This window comes from Athene noctua, chromosome 5 (assembly GCF_965140245.1).
Source record: "Athene noctua chromosome 5, bAthNoc1.hap1.1, whole genome shotgun sequence".
Classification (NCBI taxonomy): Eukaryota; Metazoa; Chordata; class Aves; order Strigiformes; family Strigidae; genus Athene; species Athene noctua.
The window spans coordinates 568266-589374 of NC_134041.1; the positions used below are offsets into that span (position 1 = coordinate 568266).

Sequence of the window (21109 nt, forward strand, 5' to 3'; positions counted from 1 at the left end):
GCCCCAAAGGCCCCCAGTTTGAGGACAATGGTGCTTTTGCAACCTTGCCTCAGTTAGCTCGTGTTCCCTGTAGTGCAGAAACAGCAACAGAAGGCAAAAGCCAGCCCAGAGCGATCAATCTTTAACCACCGTTCTGTAATCTCAGAAGGGAACGCTTTCATTATCCTTTATGCTGTTGCTATTGAGTTGACTGGGATAATCAGACGGACTTCTCCAGTCATTAGAAACCAGCCACAGCTGCAGCACTGAGAAAGGTGCCGTAGCAACCACCTTACCGCAGTAACTCCTCCCGCAGACGTTGCTGGGCTCCAAGAGACAGTGATTACAGCAGATGCAACACACATTTTTGAAACTCACGGTACAGTTGCTTTCTATCCTAAAGAGGAGCTTATTGATCGTAACACGTATCTGACATTTGTCTTTATCAGCATTAATCAGAGTCCCACATGAAAATTCCCAGGGTATCAGCTGGGGAAGAAGTATTCATTGTGTTTACCATTCTAAGCCTCTCAGAAATTAAATTCCGTATCATATAGGGGGAAAATTGAAAGAATAGCAAGACCTATTCCAGCTGTCTAAGTGCTTATGGGAGAGGCCTATTTTAGGATTAGCAGTGATGTAGCTGATGAGCTGCAGGCAGGCTGTGCGTGTGAAACGCATCCATCATCGGGCCGTGCTCCGCCTGCCTCCAAGTGGTGCTGCTTTCCCACTTCCCTGAGCAATGAAAAATGCATCCCAAAACAGCAGCAATGATAATAAGCAATGTGTTCGTTTTAAAATATAATAGGACAGGTGGCTTTCAGTTTTTCAGACAAATATGTCATGTCATGCCACAGCCAAAAAAAAAAAAAAATCCAATAGTGAGATGAACAGGAGAATTACACGATGCTTCTGATAAATGATGGAGGGCCTGGGTAAAGCGGGAGGCTGGAGGAGGCTGGTCCCTGCAGCTCCCCCCGGGTGGGATGGAGATGATGGCAGCGAGGTCTCGGGAAGCGCAAGGCGCTGGTGTGACCCCCGGGGCCGTTAACGCTTTGACACATGGTTGTCTGAGAGACCCTCACCGTGCCCCTGCGCTGATGTCCCCACTACCCAGCGTGTGTGTGTGTGTGTGTGTGTCCTGTCAGTGACCCCTCCTCTGTCCCCACAGACACCAAAAGGGGCCACCAGACTGTGGCTTGGGCAAAGCACAGCTGTCCCCAGGCCTTTGGGAGAGATTGGCAGCTGGCTGTGTTTGTTCTGGTTTAGTACCCAAGATGTATTTGCCACTGGATATTTAGAGAGCTGTCAGCATAGTATGAGTACTCCTTGAATAAAGCAATATTAATTAAAGGAACAGACACTTCCCTGGGATTTCAGAAATTAAAAAGCAACGAGTAAATATTTTCCCCTCCAATAATCCAAAAGAACCCCTTTCTTTGCCTTGGAACAAGTGAAAAACATGGCTTGCCAGCTCGCCAGCTCCAAATATCACAAATATAATCTTCTCAGGATTAAAGCTACAATAGGAAACGGAAATCAAGAGCCAGAATATTTCTACAATTTGGAAATTACGTTCCTGTTTCTCTTTTACAGCTGCTTCTGTACAACCCAATGCCTTAAGCATCTCTTATGGGACGCTTGCAACAAGTCAGAGGTTCTGTGCCCCGGACAAAAGGAGCAGTTCCAGGAAACGGGAAGACGCTGCGGGATGAAGACAAAGGCCCCGGGGTGCTGGCAGAGGGGATTTCCCTGCCTGGGGCTCAGCACCACCCCACGTGTGCCAGCTTTGGACTGACACCGGGGCAGCGCGTGGAGCTGTCGCTGACACGTCTTTGAGCATCTCGAGGCGGCTGCAGTGGTTTCTCTCCTCAAATCCCACATAACACTTCACGGTTGTCACCTACCTCCCCCTCTCACCTGTTCCTGTGTGCGGGCCCTCTCTTCTGCACAGCTGCCAAAAGCCACCCTGGAACAGCCCCTCTTTCATCCGACAGCCGAAAGCCTTGCCCGTGGCCGTGCCACTGTCTGCAGCCCGTCACCTCAGGCCGAGGTCTCCCGCGAGCTCTCGGCTCAGAAGGGGTAGGCACAGCCCGTGCTTGGAAGCAAAACAAAATATGACAGCCCATCCTGGAGCCCAGGGGTTGTTTTCTTTGCTGCTTTTAAGTCATCTTCTTGCTTGGGTTAATCATGGTTTTGCATTTATTATTGCTGCTCATGCAGCCTTGACACCTGAGGCTTACTCCCTCCCCCCCCTGCAGGCTGCAGGACCTGCTGTGAGTGTTTAAACAGCACAATATTTTATCTTTTATCCTCTACGCTGTCATCATGTGCTTCCAGTGAGTGTCTTCTGTGGATGTGGCTTCCCTGTCTTTGGATAGATCAGTTCTACTAAGCCATGAGTCAGTAATCAGAACTATCATCTTTGAAGATAGCGAAGAAGCATTCTGGTGGAGGATTCTCCAAAGCAGCAGTGGAACTGTGGTTGGCTGCTGTGGCATCCAGGATGCCAACAGCCCTGCGGGAGGCAGAGGGCATTGCTGATGAGCTCAGCTCAGCCCAAGTGTGAAGCTTGGTAAAGCCTTTATGGCCTGAAGAACCTGTGAACACACCTGTTCTCACATGCAGTAGTTCAGAAGCACCATCAGGAGAAAGTCTGAGGGGTCATTGTCAGGTGATTAACTGTGGGGATTAACGAACTGCCAGGGGCTGCTCTGCCAAATCTCATCCAGTGCTGCCAGGTGACCTGCGAGACCAGAGGCATGAGACTCATGATCCCCTCTCCATTTCCAACCACTGTAGAGTGCAAGAAAACTACCACAGTATTTTCAAAATTCTTTTTTCCTAACAATATCCTTATGCATGCAATTTTGTCTTTTAAACTTAACTGGTTTAACTTGTTATTTGTTTAACTGAGACCAACAGGAGCTGTTGGTCTCTCTTGTCTAGTCCTGGACTTCTTTACCTGGAAACCTGAACAAGGCAGAGCAAATGAACACAGATCAGAAAACTCCAGATGCATCCCAGTGTGAACACGAACCCAGAAGTTCTCTCTCTGTGGGGTCCTGAGCTAAGCAGTGGTTACAGGGATGTGAAGTAATAGTCATGTCTGTTGTTGGGTCCCACAAAGAAACGTGCCACTTTCTAGAGGAAAACAAGCCCCTTGCAATGCCAAAGGGAAATGAAACGCCCACATGCCTACAGACGTCACTTGGGAGCCCTGGGAGGGACACGGATCACAGGAGGAGCGGCGCATTCTCGTGCCCAAGTGCAGGTTGATGGAGTTGTGCTCAAGAGCTTTACAGAAACGTGCCTGTGAATGATGAAGCAGAGACCCTGAGAGAGGATTTCCAGGGAGCTGTGACTGACCTGAGCAGCCTGGGCCAGTGGGAAGATTTACAGACCACAGCACTGTGTGGCCTTGCGAAGACTGATAAAGGTGGATTTTCTTTTAGAAGAGAACAGAGAGGACTGTAAGGTGAGAATCAAAAAGAAATTCAAAATCCAGAAGTAAAAATAGGGTTTGATTTTCCATCACCATGGACTGAATGAGGACATATCCGAGTAAATCAGTGGCCATAAACAAAATTCAGGGACACGTTGTACCTCCTGTACGCTGGTACACATGGCTATAAACCACCAAAATAGTGATGACCAGGTCCCAGCAGGAGATTGTCCTAATCTTGCACTCAGGTTAAAAGTAAAACCTACAGAGGAATATATTGGACTAACATGAGGTAGGGACAGGAAAGTAGTATATTTGGTTTGACTGAAAAGCAGCGGAACAGTACAAGACTCAAGATTTTCCTACTCTATCCTTCAGAAAACGGATGGATTTTTTTTTTTTAATCAGCAACAAAATTATCTTTAAAACCCCCCCTCACACTCACTCAAGTTACTGACACATGCCCAGGACTCCAGAGTAACGGTGTGCCATTGAGGACAGAGGCGTTTGGATGACCAACACCAGAGGGGTTACCTTTAGAATAATGAAATACCACCAGAGCACTCTGCAGTACTCTCCGTGGAAGGGATCATGAAGTGATTCTTCTTAGGAAGGAAATCAAGAAGTGTGCCCTGGTTTTGTGCCACTTCAAAATTCAATCAGTTAATTTTGTTGGGCATTATAAGATGTGGCTCTAACATGAGAGTGTCGTCCCCACAGTGCTCTAAGGTGACAATGTCTTACCCGTCCTGGGGTTAAGATCTTTTTCATCCCTACTAGGAAACAGTCTTACCTCAAACGCAGGAACTGTGATAAGTTCCAGAGTTATTCTAGGGGAAAAACCCCATAAAGGTGGAGAAAAGAACAAAAATAAGTAGCCGAATAACAGAAGAGTGTGCAATGGTGAAGAGCTAGCTGCCCTTATCAGCTGGAGTCAAGAGAAGAGGAATGCCAAGAAATGGCAGCTGTTATGTACCTAAGGTAGCAAAGGGGATGGGTGTTACCACCGGCTCCTGTGAGGCAGGATCACAGGAAAAGCAACTGCAAAGCGCTGGTGTCAGACCCAAAATGATTATTTGTGAAGCTAGAAGACACAGGAGTTCAGAAACAATAAATGGGAAAGGTAAATGGTCTCCATTCGGGATCTTCCTGGAAATCAAAGCTGTGTCAGAGAAGGTCAAGCCAAATGGAAAAGTAAAATGAAAATAAGGGGACACGTTGACTGTAAAATTAAATTTGCATCCAAGATTAGAATCCAGCCAGGCGGCCTGTCCTGTAGTGAACAGCTGGAACAGAACATCAGTCACCAGCACAAGGAATTGCTGAGAAAACTGCCAGCAGGTTTGAAAATACAACTGATGCAAGCAGAAAGAAAAGTAAAGCCGATAACTTGTACGATCAATTAGCACACTAGTGTTCATGAAGATAAAGAGATTCACTCCAAAAGCCTTGCTCTGCATGTTGTGACAAGCAGCCTCCGCCTGGGAGCAAACCCACGGGAGGTGCAGTTATTACACAAATAGTGTTAGATGCCAGAGAACTGTCAGGGCCTGCAGTGTCTCGGTAGTGGATGTTTATCACCCTTCCCACAGTATTTCCGACTTAAGAAGAGGAAGGGTCAAAGGCAGAATTCCTAAAGAACAAAAGCACATTACCTCTGTTCTCATCCTCTCAGACTGTAAGAGGTTTCTCTCCTATTTTCAACCCTGAATTGCAGAATTTATTTCCCACAGAGGGAAATGAAGGTGATGTGATGGAGGCCACAGGATTACACGAGCAGAGACATTTAAAAAAAGGAAAAAATGCCAATTCTTCTTCAGGTCTCACTAATGAGCCAGGAGTGGTGAAGAACTCGGATGAAAAAATCCTAACATTGAATTGGGTAGAGAGAAGACTAGTTTTTGAACATACAGCACAATACTTCAGCCAAAGCCAGGAATACAAAATCCAGAGCAAAAACGTAACTATAGCAGAAATATCAAGGATTTGGGAAGCACATGAAAACATTCACAAGGAGGCCTGTCTGTTGTTCATCCTGGAATTCAGCTGCTGTGGCCCAGGTCTCTACAAAGAACGGTGCAATTTCAACACAAACACTGTTCCCTGTTAGAGTCACCAAGTTTATACGTGAGTATGCTGGTTAACTGGCAGTTAACTAGAGGTAAAAAAAAAAAAAAAAGAGAAATTGATATTGCAGACAACCTGAACAGGACTGATAACACTGGAGAAGGTGAAACAGAACAGAGGAACCACAACACCACTTAATGAAAAAGAATTGAAGTTGAAAACATTATTTTTCAGACACACAAATACTCTCAGATACCAAACCAGAAAATATGCTACAGATTTTGGAGAATGTGAAGAGCAAAATATATTAACAGTATAAAAAAAGTGTCAGGTTACACCTAGTACAGCCAGCACCCTCAGTCCTACAGAAAATAGAAATATATTACTGGGCAGTGATACCAGTCTTCAAAGCGACAGTGCCGTGCGTACAGAGGACATGCGGAATCTGCAAGACTTGGAAAACAATCAACCTTGTCAAGTCAGCAATGAACTCTACGCAGCTGAAAAGCCCCTGGAAGAACGTGAAGGGGCTCTGTTACCGGAACGAGGAGGCAGCAGAAAATGAGACGCCTTTAATTCCTTGCAGAATAAACGAAGCTGAAAACTCCACTACAAAACTATATTGTACCCGCCATCTGTGGAATATGCTAACGCATCACCTTTGGAGGCAAGAGAAAGTGAGGAAAAGGCCGCGTCACGACAGTGCTCTTTCCCTTTCTTCAAACCTACAGGCAGACTGACCCAGCTGTCCTGGAAGTTATTAGCATCATCGCGGTGGGGAATTTCAACAAGGCCAAAATCGTAAAATAGTTTTGGATTAAAGTATTAGAAAAAAATTAAAGGTAATTCAGCTCAAGTAATTTTACTCAATTAACCGTGTAGTGGTTCTGGCAATGGGCAGAATCAGGCAGGAACCACACCTGGTGTGTCAGAGACGAGCACCACCACAGAATATAAGCGAGAGGAAGATAACCCATGGAAAGTTCACTGACCGGAGCAGCCAGGGGTATTTATGACCTGGAATGTACAGCATGAATTTTATTCAATGTGAAAATTTACATTTGCAGTTCTCAAGACCATGTCTGCTCTCTGTAACGTACAATTTGCAGCACTTAAAACATTTCTGTGCTCGGCTTATTACCATTTGCTTGATGGAAAGTACAAAATTGGTTTTTATACCAGCATCTATTAAGTTCTATCCTAATGCCACATCGGCGGGTAAGTTGTCTGGCCTTCCTTCCCTCGTGAAGCACAGGTACCCGCTAAGTCGCTGGTGGCAGGGGCTGATGTCTGGCTCCCCCAGGACGGCTGCTTTAGAGACCCCGGGGCAGCGATGCTGTGACCAGTCACTGCACGCTCGCCAAACGCTTCGCTAGCGCTGCTGCTCGCAAACTAGACTTTAACACAGTAGTTCTGAGAATATCAAAAATAATCTGAACTCTTTCCTTGCATTTTCAGACCCACAGGTCTGAAAGTTATCACTAAAAGATCACCTTATGAGGACTAGTCTCTTGGACTAGGCAATGTGTCCTCAGTGGTCTTATCTACTCTGCGTTTGAGAGGAGAAAAATGTATTGCTTTAAAGGCATGAAACGCAGTGATAAATAAATATATATGTGGTTTTTCACAAAATGCAAATACACAAGATCAGCATATGGAATTCAACTTACAGCAGCTTAAAAAACCCCACAAAACAGAAGTTTTGGCTATTATGGAGAGCAGTTGCCATGAAGAACAAAGAATCCCCAGACTGATCCCTGTTTCTCTCAGAAACGGGATTTCTCGTGACTTCTGACTGCGTGTCCTATCCCCAACTATTCGCAGCACAGGGACCGCAGCGGCCTGTGGAAATTCCGGGAAGAGGAGTTCTGATTGTCTGGGGGTCACGCCTCCTGTGCTCGTACCCTGTTAGTGTATCACAGAATGGCCTCAGGACATGGTATAAAAGTAGTCAGAAGTTTAAACACTTCCAGGACAACTTAGGTCCTCTTTGTGATGTACATGGAAAAAAATAAAATCAAGAATTCATAGAAAACACCTACAAAAGTCTGAGGGCAGCAGGCATTTTCTACTCAATAAAAACTCAAGTCATAATCAAAGTCACGTAATATTTAAAGTTTTGTTGAATGACTAAACATTAATTTATTTTCCCCCTCAATTCACCAGCCCTCTGTATTTGACACACACCATTATCTCTGAGGGCTCTCTGCTGCGGCACCTGCCTGGAGCACGTTTGGGGCAGGCACATGACGCCGGGCGTTGGGTTGGGGTTTTCCGGCCGCGGAGGCACTCACCTCGGGACAGGCGTTCCAGCCCCTCATCAGCAGGGTGGAGATGGGCTTGGGGATGGAGTACCCGATGGGCGGGCGGATGTGGTGGTACGCCATGTCGGCTGCCGCCGCCGCTGCAAGCGAAACAGAAACCCGTTAGCACCCAGCCGCCACACGCACTCCCAGCAAAACACAACCTGCTCACCTCCGAGATACACCCGCCAGGCACAGGAACACTAAACCTGCGACAAAGACTTGTAGCTCAAAGAGACTGTCCAGTCCCTCCTGTTTCTAAAGCTAAGGCGGCCCATAACCCTGAGTGGAGACACACTGCTGTAAAGACCGAGCATGCGTGAAGGCAACCTAAATTAGCTTAAACCCTAAAAATAAAAAGGGTCTTTGGGGGGGGGGGGAAGAATAACCTTCAGCTCACTTAATAAATTTATTATCTTCTTTATTAAGACTGGGTGACAACAGGTATACCCCAGTTGCAGATATACTTCAGATCTCTTAAAATAACCCAAGGCTCATTCTGTTATGGTGTAAGACAAAAATTAATTTTCAGAGTTTCTTTACTAAAAAAATAAATCTAGTGAGTGCCTTTTTATAAGTGCAAGCCACTACTTAATGAAACAAAATTGCCAAAATGCTTTCCTAATTGGATTTACATGTTCACTGAATTCAAATACATGGTTAATCCCTCTCATTCCTTTTGAGCGAAATTTTTTCCAAGTCAAAACAAATGTATTTTGGACTCTTATCAAAAGGTAAGTAAAATCCTTTGTTTGCTGACACTTTAAAATGATGTGATCAGAGGATATGCGATATGCGGGGAACTCCGAGATGGCAACCACGAGACTAACGAGAACGGTCCGGGGTTTTGTAACCATGGCGGTTCTCATCGCAGCATTCATCATAACCCAGGTTAGTGTCAGCCACTGTCTGTCCCCGTTGCAGCTTTTGTCTGCGTAGTGGTGTTTCAGAGCGTTAATACCAGATAAATCCTGTGATATCGTAACTGTATGTCGACAGGAGGGGCAAACACGGGCTGCCTGATTTTGATTCCACTCTGACGAGGTTTTGAAGGGATGACTCAGATACAGCGGGTTCTCTTTTGCCCGGCAGGCACTACGAAACGAGGGCAAATGCAAATCAGATTCAGGCAGCAGTGAAATACGCTCCATTTCTTTTCTGCCAAAGGTAACGTAAGTGAAATATTACCTATTGGCAAAAATCTCATCTTACTAAAGTTAATAGGATTTATTCCATCAGTTTAACGGGGTCAGGATTAGAAAAAGAGAGGGAGAAACACACCGCGTGCCTCTGTATGCTTCTGAAGTACTGGATTTGTGTCACTATTGTTGGTGCTCTCCTTTCACTGCCAGGTTTTTTCTTCAGCTAAGAAATATAGATGTTAAAAAGTACTTTAGATTGGTTGAATTAAATGACAAGAATCTATTTTTCTCAAAAATGAGTAAAAGAGAAAAGAGTTTGGGTGGTCCCCAGATCTCTGAACTTAGTGGTGCTTTCCAGCTCCATATTGTGATATCCTTGAGCCCCTGAGGGTTTTCTGGTTTGACTGGTTGGTCAGATCCTGCCTTTTTTCTGGGTCAGAGCAACTATAAAGCATGAGAGGGATCAATGACAACCTATCTACAAAAACGTTATTTCAATTTGTTCTTGTTTATGGATCAGGGGAACAAGTGTAGTGACTGCAGAATGTTAATCAGCACCTCCTGTATTGGACACCTGTGTGTTTACAATCACAACATGCCATTTCCCTGTGCAAGTGTCATCTTCCCATTATTTTTGCTGTCTGGGATGCAATGGCTCACTAGTTCCACACCTATAATTTCCAGACTTCTATATCTCTGTATTTCCCCACAAAGCTCTACCCAAAGCTTACACGCCGAGTTTTTACTGGAGTAAATTGAGTGCCACCTGTGGGAAACAGCCAAGGAAGAGGATCATCAGCTATCAGAGGGTGTCCTCTTGTCCCCTGGATGTTCCAAAACATCTTTTGAAGGGCAGACTGCACACCAGGTAGGTGCCAACCACCTCCCCAGGCGGGCATGCCCGGAGCGCAGGACGCCCTCGCCATCACGCCTCACTGTCACTTGCGTGAGATGCGTAACGCACGGTCAGAGACCAGGGACAAGGCTCTCGGGAAGCTAAATTGAGCCAGATGTTTGGCTTCTGCCTCACGTTAGCAATAAAGAGGGATGAATTATTTAGATAATGATATGATTTATTTAGAAATAAAGAGATATGAAGACCAGCTAATACACTATAGAAGGTCATATACAAAGCTGGCACACTAATTGCCAGTGATACTCCTGACAGCTGCCTTTGCACACCAGAGGCTGACCTTCTGAACACAGAGGCTTCCAAAGGAGTTTAATTGAAGTATAATCTCAAAACAGCAGAAAAGTGGATCTTTTAATGATTCCCCAACAGAATCAAAAAATTAAATCAAGGAAGGAATCAATAAGTAAAACATTTCAAAGTAATTTTTGATACATGCAAAGATAAGAGCAATGCCCTAATGAGAAAAATACATTAGATTTCATTTAGTATTTGAGTAACATAAAGTAGTTAACCTAATAAGGGAATAGCATATTGATAAGCACCTAAGAAACAGAATTAGGCATAGATACACACACAGGCACGTGGATGTATGAGCAACAAAGGACATAAACCTATGTATGAACTAAGGGAAATTCACCTTTTTCAAGGTTAATATTGTGCCATAGGCCACGCTTTCTCCAAACTTGTTCATAATCCTAAAATTGGCTGAGGAATTTTAAATTATGTACACCTGTAGCGAGTAACAGATGTGATTATGGTGGGACAGTTCTATACTTCTCACAGGATGCATAATCTCAGCACTTTGGTAACGAACTTCAGTAAGATATTGGTTAACGTCATGGGGCGCAGCTACTTCGCTACTCCAGTGAAATGTGAATACCAGTTCACTGAGCACCTTACCTGGCTTCAGGTGGGCGAAGGGAATTTCCCCCGTTAGCAGCTCCCAGAGGCACAGAGCGTAGCTGAAGACGTCGGCTTTGACGGTGTACCTGGTGCACTGGGTGAACACCTCGGGGGCCATCCACCGCAGGTTCTGCGCGCCACAGACACCGGGAGAGCGTTAACGGCCATGGCTGCCCACACAGGCCTCTTCTCCTCTACTTGTGTTTGTTTTCCTTTCTTTTCTTGCCTCCATAAAATAACTGGTAAGCTTGCCAGGAAAACTTTTCACCTCACTTGCAAAATCCAGGCAGCATGTTATCGCAGGTCCCATGTAACAGCACTAGCACCACAGCTGCCCCAGCCCCATAAAGCCAGGCTGGTCGCTCTAACCACGAGAGCAGCGCCAGAATAAAAGCAGAAGACCCAGCCTGAAGGTCTGGAGACCACCTCAGAAGGTCTGGGCATGCCATATAATGCCAATCAACTATGCCTCCAGCTGGTGGACAGAAAAACTAACGACAACAGACTTGGGCTGGCGCCTTCTCTCTTGGGATCTCGCTGCTTCCGCAGGAGCCCGGTTCTGGGGCTGCCTCACCAGCAACCAGCCTCTCACTGGTGTGATGAGTTCGGGGTTTTTGTAGATTTCTTGCACCTTGGTAAGTTAATTTAAAAGACATCCCTCCTCAGCGAGACGTCATCGATCTGCAGCAGGACCCTGGTCCGCAGCAGCTGCACTCACTCCTCATAGAGTGAGTAATTTAATTCCTCACAGGAGTAATTTAACAAATTACAGTTTGCTAAGAGACCCCTGCCAAACCCTGGTTTTAGCATCACCCTGCCTACTCCCCAATTAGTCATGATGGTGACACAAACTGCCAGGACTGTGAAGTGACACCCAGAATGAAAGCACCTGGGCTCAAACTGAGGAAACAAACAACACTGTCTTGTAAAGCTGACTGTGAGCAACAGGCTTGTGCTGGAGAACTCTGAAAGAAAATCAGTGTGGAATAACTAATTCCTTATTCGAAATAGGAACCACCTGCCAGCAACATGTGTGTGTGAGTGGGGAAGGCTGCATTAAAAAAATGACACTTTACAGAGGATTTGTGGGGCAATAGAGCTCCAAAGACAACTTATAAACATTTTCTGTTGCAGATGTTATGTATGTGCTCATCTTTGCTATTCAAGAAGCTTAAAAGAAAAAATAACCTCACAACTTCAAGAGAAGAAAATACTGTACCGGTCCACTTTTTCCAACAAAAATATTTCTAATGTAATTTTTTTCTAAACTGAGTTAGCCTGTATGTTTTTTACTAATTATGTAGAACAAAACACGAAACAAACCCCAGGTTGTTTTGTCATATTGTCTTCGTCCAGGGATTGCAAAAATCTAGATTCTGAAACACACAGAACAGAAAGAAAAATTACTGTCAAGCCAACACCCATGTTATTATAGAAAAGTCTTGGTAAAAAGTGTTGGGTTTTGTTTTAATAACTCCGGGGTTTTAGAGTCCAGAAGAACCGTGATAGCTGTTTTTCAACAAGGATGTGTACAGGCAATGGGGCTTCTGAAGCCTAGATGCCAAATTCAGTGCTGGCATAAATCTGCAAATCTCCTTCGACATCAATAGCTGTTTACAGCAGCTGAGGATCCAGCTCAGGATTTGTGGCCTGGTGGTTATTTGCTCTGGTTAATGCAACTGTATCTAGTTCTACAACAAACGGTCCCCCAGCCCTGCATTAACATGCCATCCCCCAGAAGCCTGTCAGTCTTACTTAATGTCAGCAAAGCAGCCCACCTAAAAACGACAGGATCTTGCACGAATATAGAGAAGGTGGTACGTGCTACATTCCGTGACATGTAAATAAGTCCCCAGGCAGGACTTAGGTGCCTTTGACATATCAGAAAAATACACTTCAGGGTGCATTTGTCAGCAGCAGCCTGGACGAGCAGCTCCTGGCACGTGGCCCAAGCCTAGTGCTTTCTCCTTGCTCCCTGTTGCACAGGGACAACGGCCACGTCTCACGTCAAGTAGTTCCTGAGGAGTTAGGCCAAGCCTAGCTGCCTATACTCCACTCTGCACAGAGAACACACTCCCATGCAGCTCGGCTGATAACACCAAGACAATGCACAAAACACAGATTCATACAGTGCAGCCAAGTCTCATTGTGAACAGTTACTAAGGTCCGTAAGGGAGATAACCAGAGACAGTCTGCTCCTTTAACTAAAAGGAAAGAAACCGGTTCTAGGCAGACTTGCACAGTGACACCCTCCTCAGATCCTGAACACTCGCCCTGAAAGAGGAGGGCACACCTTCCCTTAGAGGCATTTTCACTCAACCTCTCCCTCTGACCTACTGCTCACAGCCTGCCGTGCACCCATCTCACTGTCACCGGGGCTCCCTTCCCAGCTGAAGGGTGGGGTGCACCCCAGCAGCTCAGACAGGAAAAAAATAGGGGTATTCTCACCCCTAAAGGCCTTCTGTGTCCTTTTATAATAACAAGATGAAGAGCAACCGCCTCAGCCTTTTTTTAGTCAGCACATCTTTAGTTTTGGAGAATGTGAAGTTAATTTAGAAATGTTTCATAAAAACTCCTTACCTCCAAAATCAGCAACAACTGCATGACCATCCTCATACAGAAGAATATTGTGACTGGGGAAAAAAAAAAATATATATAGGTAATTGTTTAATAGTGTCTAAAAGATGGTGAAAATGTTATGTTTTTTGGTTCACAGCTAAACCCTTGAGGGGTTCAAATCACGTGCTTAAGTAGATAAAGTCTATAGGTAAAGCACTTTTAGCTACATCTCATTTATTGTTATAAAGTACAACATTAACTCTGAGAACTCAAACACAGTATCTTCATAAATGAGAATCACAGACTCACTGGGTGGTTTCAGTTGGAAGGAACCGTAAACCCCACCCAGTGCCACCCCCTGCCCCGGGCAGGGCCACCTTCCACCAGCCCAGGTTGCCCAAAGCCCCGTCCAACCTGGCCTTGAGCCCTGCCAGGGAGGGGGCAGCCACAGCTTCTCTGGGCAGCCTGGGCCAGGGCCTCACCCCCCTCACAGGGAACAATTTCTGCCTCAGATCTCATCTAAATCTCCCTCTGACAGTTTAAAACCCTTAGCCTTCATCCCAACCCTCCCCTCCTGATGACGAGTCCCTTTCCCGCAGCCCCTTTCAGCCCTGGGGGGCCGCTCTAAGGTCCCCCCAGAGCCTTCTCTCCTCCAGCTGAACCCCCCAGCTCCCTCAGGCTTTTCTTTATATGCGTCTATTTTTGCAGTTGGCTTTATTCACGTGACGGGGCATTTGAATGAGTCTGCTCGTGAGCCCAGTGCCTTGAAGCCACTTGGCTGGCCCTCGACAGCCAACGGCAGCACTCCGGCATGGCGAGGGCTGCCCGGCCCGGCACTTCGGGAGCCTGGAGGCAGAGGCAGAAGGGCCCCCGCATGCTCACGGCAGCCCCCAGCCACTGCGAGGGAGAGGAGGGTGGTCGTGCTCTGCCGCCAGCTGCAGGGGGTGACGGCCGAGGGTGAGCCCTGCGCGAGTCGGAGGCGTGTCAAGGTCAGAGTTTGCTGTTCCTCCAGTGAAGAGCAGTGTGGAACTGGGCCCGCTCTCTCCTGTAAATGTGATCCTAAAAAAATGAGGCAGCAAGGAGCAGAGTGCTGTCTGTTCTGTCACGTGGTTATAGAAAATCATCTGTGCAATCCTCACACATTTCTCTTAGAAACAGAAAGAGTGAGAGATGAGGTATGTTATAGAGACAAAGATGATATAAGGACCTGACTGTAATTAGATGTTCACTCTGAAACTCTTCTGTAAATTCCAGTTATCAGTTGGTGCTTACTTAAGAAATGAAATCTCATTTCTATTTTTTTCAGTTTGGGGTTTTCAATGCAACTGCTAAACGATAACTAAGAGCTTAGGCAGGTCTGGAAAGGTTAAGTTTAATTTGTATAAACTGATGTTGCATGCTTCATTTGATGGCTCTTTGTTTACTCTTAAACTACGGAGTATGGCAGAGACAAGATTACAGATATTTGGGTTATGGCAATATCCTTTTAGTAACTATTAAGGAATGAGATACTGCTGAACAAGAGTTTTACCACATCCACTTTGGAGGGAAGTAAGTTCCAGCTGCCCTATAGCTCTGAATCTTTTCCCACACAACATTCCTGAGGGAGACAGAACCAAGAACTTGGAAGCCTCTTGCTTAAGCATCTGTAGCACGTTGATATCTTCAGGGAGAATACAGCATCTTCTTTTAGGGTTAGATATCATCATCATTATCAAACGAAAAGTAAATTCTCAGAGAACAGAGAGTTCAGCAGTGCCTGGACAGAGAATCCCGTGTCCTCGTTGTACGCTCGGGGCTGCACACGTGGGCACCTTTACAACACTCTAACTTGAGTTCAGTCTGTGGCGTCTCAGAAGCTGCTCTTAAATGTGGATAAAATTCAGCCCAGCTCTGCTTTTCCCCCTTGCCGAGCTGATGTTTGTGCTCCACAGGCTGGCACGCTCCTTCCCCCGAAGCCCTTCCTCTCGCCCTGGTCTCAGCCTGGCAGATCCAGTGCACGTCCTTCAGCTGCCAGCTGGTGCTGCAGGCGTGGGGCCCTCGGGCGTCAACCAAGGTGCAAGGACTGCAGTGACTTCAGAGGAGCCTTTGTTTTAACTCTATATACTGCTCCGAGGGAGAAATTCTTCCCTCCTCATCGAAAACGTAAGTTGGGTGCTCAGGGTAAATGCCCCCCTCGGAGCACACGCGTACACCCGCTTCCCCGCCGCAGGGGCTGGAGCATCGCCACAGCTCTGAGTGCTGATAGCCTCCAACTGTCGATGCACGCAGAGACAGAGACCCATTGATCCCGGGACTGGGTCCAAGGCCCCTGGTATATTAATTGAATTGAGTCTCCCTGGAAATGCCAAAGACAGAGGGGTGGGGTTTTCCCCCCGTAAGTTCCTACGCAGCCAGAATTTCTTCTTGTTTCCATTCTGCTTAAGCAGTAAAGTTTATGGAGACTCAGCCTCACTATTTTATTTTCTATCAGCACATATTGTTTCAGACATTAATTTTCAAGTCAACAGAAGGCATTTCCAAATGCCAACCCCATGTGAAAGATTCCTGAGCTCGTTGCAGGTGAGCTGGTGCAGCTGTACCAATCACATGCCCGTACTCCTGCATGAGAACACCAACCCTGAGCCAAAAACATTGGCATGTTGACATGGCAGTCTGCCCAGAAGACTTATCCCTGCCCCTCAGGAGGGCTAATTAGTTCAGGTTGAGCATCCCTCCAGAGGATATATTCTGCTTGCAAGGCTGGGAACTTCTGTCTTGTTCACTTGCATTTAATCTACTCTAAATCTCCAGAACTCAGGAGCTGATGCTTTTCTCACTCGTATCATCTCGCCTTTTATCTGTTCAATCCAAGCCCAAGAATAAAGTGGTCCCAAATGAGAATTCATTGTTTTCCAAGGATAATGTTACTTTCTTCTCTTTTTTGACGCCACCAAGGTGAAAATGTGTAATAAATACCCATTCGGTTCTTATCTAATCTGAATATCTTCCTTCTCACAATTTCAGTGTTAGAAACGGTTTAGTTTGTTTTGTTTTGTTTTGTTTTGGTTTAGTTTGGTTTAGTTTGCAGCTGTCCTGCATACCTGCTCACAAGATGACACTTTTATAAAATGGATAAGAAATATTTATAGTCTTATGTAGAAATCTTTTTTAGTTGTTTTGTTCATAGTTGGAAGCTTATATTTTTAAGTCCTCTAATTAATAGAGAGGATGCATCCCTAGGGTTAGATTTCCTCCCAGACATCATCCATACCCCTCACTATCTTTGAACAAACAGTATGTAAATAAAGCTGAATTTTGTTCACATTACCTTCAATAAAAATGGGTTTAAACCGCCACACAAATCTTGTAATTCACCTCTGGTTCTAGTAGTTTTAGGACAAATCCAGTAGATTTAACTTTAAGCCTCAAAATATCTCTGCTAACAATCCAAGGTAAAGTTCTGGTTATCCAGTCCTTTACATTCACTGAGGTCTGCAGTTGCTATGGTTTCAAAGATTTCAGAGAAATCAAAACATTTGATAGGTGTCAGTACAAGCAATTATCTTTGATAAATGATTTCGCTGATCTCTAGATGTCCTGACAGAGGACGTCTCGTGCACGTGCTGACCAAACAAGAGTTCTCCTGCATTTATTCCTTTCTTCCTAACTCCAGACACTGTCTGGGGCGAAGATGAAGACTTTATGATGGAATAAAAAAAATCTCACAAGTAGGTCTCACATGAAGATCTCGTTTCCCTGGGATTTCCCGCTGTCTGCGGGGCCTTCCCCAGCTGCCGTACCCCGGAGGGTATGGAGGCAGCTCCGGCTGCAGCACCCGGCCTGGCAGGGGCAGCCTCGCACGGCACCGCCAGCGCCTCCCGCAGCCCTGGGCTGCCCGGCCTGCGGAATCCTGCCCCGTTAAACCACAGCTCCAGCCTCGGCCCGGAGCCGCGCGGGCTCCCAGGGCACCCGCCACCGCCCGAAGCCCTCCTTGTTGTTCCAGTGATGAAAAACACTCTGTGCTTGCGATTGCACCCATCAGACCTTGACAAGGAACACGGTTCCATGGGCAGTAAGGGGAAACTGAAAAAAAATCACACAGTGCTCCTGACTCGTTAAGCACATGGGAATCTGCACGTCACCCGAGACCCAGCTCAGGGCCAGAGTGCCGTGTCACTCGCCACCAGCCCCACTCTGCCACTTCCCAGCGACGCTCTGGAAGGGGCCACTGTGGAGCTGGAACAGAACCGAGGGCAGGACTGCGACCCCACCTCCAGCGACTGGCAGATCTCCGATAGCGCGAGCAGAGGGAAGCTCTCACCCTCCCCACCGAGGTAACTGCAGGATGACTGACGTCTCTTCTTTTCATAAACAAAGGCAGGTATTTTAAGAAACAAAGTACCTTTGTCTCATGAAAGTAACATTTGTATTATTAAGTGTGGTTATTAAATCGATCAGGATTTACCGTTGTGTCATCATTCCCCGCCCAGCTTAATGGCTTTCTTATGGCTTCTAGTGATCCATTCTATATGGACTCTTCAGATCTGGTGCTTGCCTTCTGTACTTCAGCATAAATCAGGAATTACCACTGTGAGCTTACACTTATGTCAGCCTTAAAAGGAGAAAGAATCAGTCTATGTAATTTTATTTAAAAGCCATCACTGTGTTTATATTCAAATGCCATCTTTTTCACTTTGTCACTGAGATTCAGTGCACATATTGAATAAAGCTGTTATGCTTGATCTATGACTAATGAAATAAATTGTTTTGCTCTAGTATTGATTAGAAGCTGACATTCATGAAGGCCGGGGAGAAGATCAGGGGCTGGAGTCCCCCCTGTGAGGACAGGCTGGGAGAGTTGGGGGGTTCAGCTGGAGGAGAGAAGGCTCCGGGGAGACCTTAGAGCGGCCCCCCAGGGCTGAAAGGGGCTGCGGGAAAGGGGGGAGGGACTCTGGATCAGGGGCAGAGGGACAGGACGAGGAGTCACAGCTTTAAACTGACAGAGGGGAGATTTAGATGAGATCTGAGGCAGAAATTCTCCCCTGTGAGGGGGGTGAGGCCCTGGCCCAGGCTGCCCAGAGAAGCTGTGGCTGCCCCCTCCCTGGCAGGGTTCAAGGCCAGGTTGGACGGGGCTTTGGGCTAGTGGAAGGTGTCCCAAACCATTCCATGATTCTATGATTCTATGAAAAGTAATGAAGAAATGAAAACTGAGTGCCTAGCAGCTCTGCAGTATTTTTGTGGAGGACTTATCTATTTTCAGATGCTTCTTTCTTTCTCTGGAAGTGGTGAGACGTTCAGGTGAAGTCCCATGACAGTGCGCCCGGGGTTAAGGTAGTGGCTTCTCTGAACTCATGAACCCTCAGGCACCCGTCCCCGCACCCCCAGCTGTGGGTGGTCGGGGCCTGGGTGGGTTCTGCCTGAACAGAGCCTCAGGAGGGTGCGGGGACAGATGGGGTGTGATCCAGCTCATCTGGGGTGGTGTGGTGCTGCACCTCTTGCACCTGCAGCGCCATACCTCAGCGCTGGAGATGATCCCAGGCTGGCGGGACGAACCCGGTTCTGACAGCGCCTTGGTGAGGCTGCAGCGGCACAACCCCCCTGCACGCTCACCAGGGCGTGGGCACCGGCTGCCGGCGGCTGCTGGTGGGGACAGAGCTGGGCGCCTCTGGAGTGCAGCAAAACCTGCTGCTCTAGTTTGAGCGAAGAAGTCTGGAGAGTCTGGCCGGGTCTGCACAGGCTCTGCTCACCAGAGGAGCCGCCGAGGAAGGGGCATCCTCTGCCATTACTGCAGAGTTCTGTGTGCTGCTCCCCGGCAGAGCTGTGTTTGCTAAGCATTATTCTCCTGAAAAATTAAGAAAAGGGACACTAACATCCACTAACATGATTGACCAAAGTGGGAATTCTGTATTTTTTAGCTGAGGGGGTATCTGTATTGATAATCTTTGCACTGCCGACTCTTCGCTTCAAGAAGCAATACAGGTCCCACCCCCCTCAGCCCCTTCTCCCCTCTACATCTTGCCCAGTCAAGAAACCCAACCACTACTGAGAGCTGGAAGGGAGGAGCGTGTCTTTCAGCACAGCCACAACTTGCTTCGGCCGCATGTCTGCTAGCTCAGGGAGCATTCTGACTTTTGAAGGTCAGCAGTAGGGCAGGGTAATTCTTGGCAGTGTTTCAGCTTGTTTTTGAGCCCAGATCTAAGGGGCAGATTGCAGCCCATTCACTGCTTTCCCAAATGATCCTGGAGGGGCTTGTTTGCCAGAGTCTGAATCTCCAGCAAAACAGCTTGATGTAGCACTTAATAACTAACAGATGATCTTATTTGGAAGCCTCGGATAGCTTCTTTCAGTGGTAGAAGTGTTAAGAAACAGTTACTGCACTGGTATTCCCTGTCAGCAGTTTGTAGCTCAGTAGCAAATGTAAATCTGGGCTGAGCGGTGCTTTGCCAAAGGCCAGCCACCTGAACAGAAGTTACAGAACCACTATCACTTCTCACTTGTTCCCGTGGCCTGCCTGTGATATACATAAATATACCTGTTGCTCACGATGGCGGCGTGATCAACGTTAACATATAAATTCAGAGCCACAGAATTATTGATAATTTTAATTAATCAAATGCAACTAGCTAATACTATTTTTTTTTTTTTACTCAGGGATTTTCTCCAAAATAAACTCACCAATAGAAGTGACAGAAACCAATTTATAATGTGACATTTAAAACAAGACTGGATGAGGATTTAGGAAAAAGACAACAGGCAACAAATCTGCCATGACCTACAGTACTGAGCTGATCTGAGCTCCCGCGTGACGCAGGGCATTCAGCTCCCCCAAATCCGTGCTTTGATGTCAGAATTGTGGCTGAACCGGATCATATGTTTTGGGAAAAGAAGATGTGTTTCTTATTGGTGACACAGTCACTTTGCTCTGATGTTGAAGGAGCCAAAAGGCTCCTTGGCATAATCTTCTTAACGGTTACGGCATAACCCACAGCACTAAGATGTAGCCCTCTCTGGAAGGCTTTTAGCTTGCACGTGCCCAGCACGTGCATTAAATTTGTAATTCAGAATAAATCTGCAACTGGCACGTCACCACAGTGACCCACAAACCAGAACTCCTCTGCTGATTGTGGTCGGGAAGTCCAAGAAGCTCATGAACAAACATACACAGTCTTTCAGGCAATCCTCTCCTTACACCTGTTTTATAAATACTCCAGACGTTTTGTGTCACCTTCTCAAACCCCGTTATCTCCACACAACTATCTAAGAGGAACACAACAGAGCCCAAGGACCTCTTGCTGACTTTCTGCTGCCCACCGAGATACGTCCATCAGATCCGTGTGCATTGGGATTATTAACAAAAGGACACTGGGATGGGGGCATTTGCAGCAGATTGATAATATACAAACAGAGATAACACGCAGACAGAGACGGGGTTAATGTCCCAAGTAAGATTAAACCTCAGAAGTCTTGGAAATAAACTAATTTAGTAGAGCGGGCTGGGAAATAAGCCCTGGTATTTCTGGAAATTTTCAAGATTGCAGCTTTTGATTTTGTCAGGAATTAAGACAAAAAAGACATTTCATAATGTGCTGTGTAAAGAAAATGACATTTTTTTCCCCTGTAAGTAGCTAAACAACCTGACTGAAGTGTTTCATTCTGAATTTATTCTCTAAGCTGGCCTACATTACGATAAATCCTAGGAGCCTGCCTTCTTCAACTATCAAACAGCTGCATGTAAACAGGAAAATTTTGATAATTCCCAGGGTTAATTTCCATGAACTACATGCCTGGCTGAAAACAAAGCAAAAACATAACTTCT

General features: G+C 46.3%; 1 protein-coding gene across 7 annotated transcripts in view; it reads right to left on the reverse strand.

The window, feature by feature from the left end:
* Window positions 1–21109, reverse strand: part of TNNI3K (TNNI3 interacting kinase) — an 82648-nt gene that overhangs the window by 13956 nt on the left and 47583 nt on the right. For 5 of the 7 annotated variants that reach the window (XR_012633652.1, XM_074905978.1, XM_074905975.1 and 2 more), the window contains exons 18-21: window positions 13333–13385; window positions 12076–12128; window positions 10750–10882; window positions 7786–7895 (exon numbers count right to left, since the gene is read on the reverse strand). Coding sequence is in view for 4 of the 7 variants with exons in the window: in XM_074905978.1 (XP_074762079.1) it covers window positions 7786–7895; window positions 10750–10882; window positions 12076–12128; window positions 13333–13385 (349 nt within the window). In the remaining 3 variants the exon portion in view is untranslated. Of the gene's footprint in view, window positions 1–7785; window positions 7896–8755; window positions 8890–9075; window positions 9160–10749; window positions 10883–12075; window positions 12129–13332; window positions 13386–21109 lie in introns of those variants that run through there. The other 2 variants (XR_012633653.1, XR_012633654.1) reach the window with 2 other exon arrangements.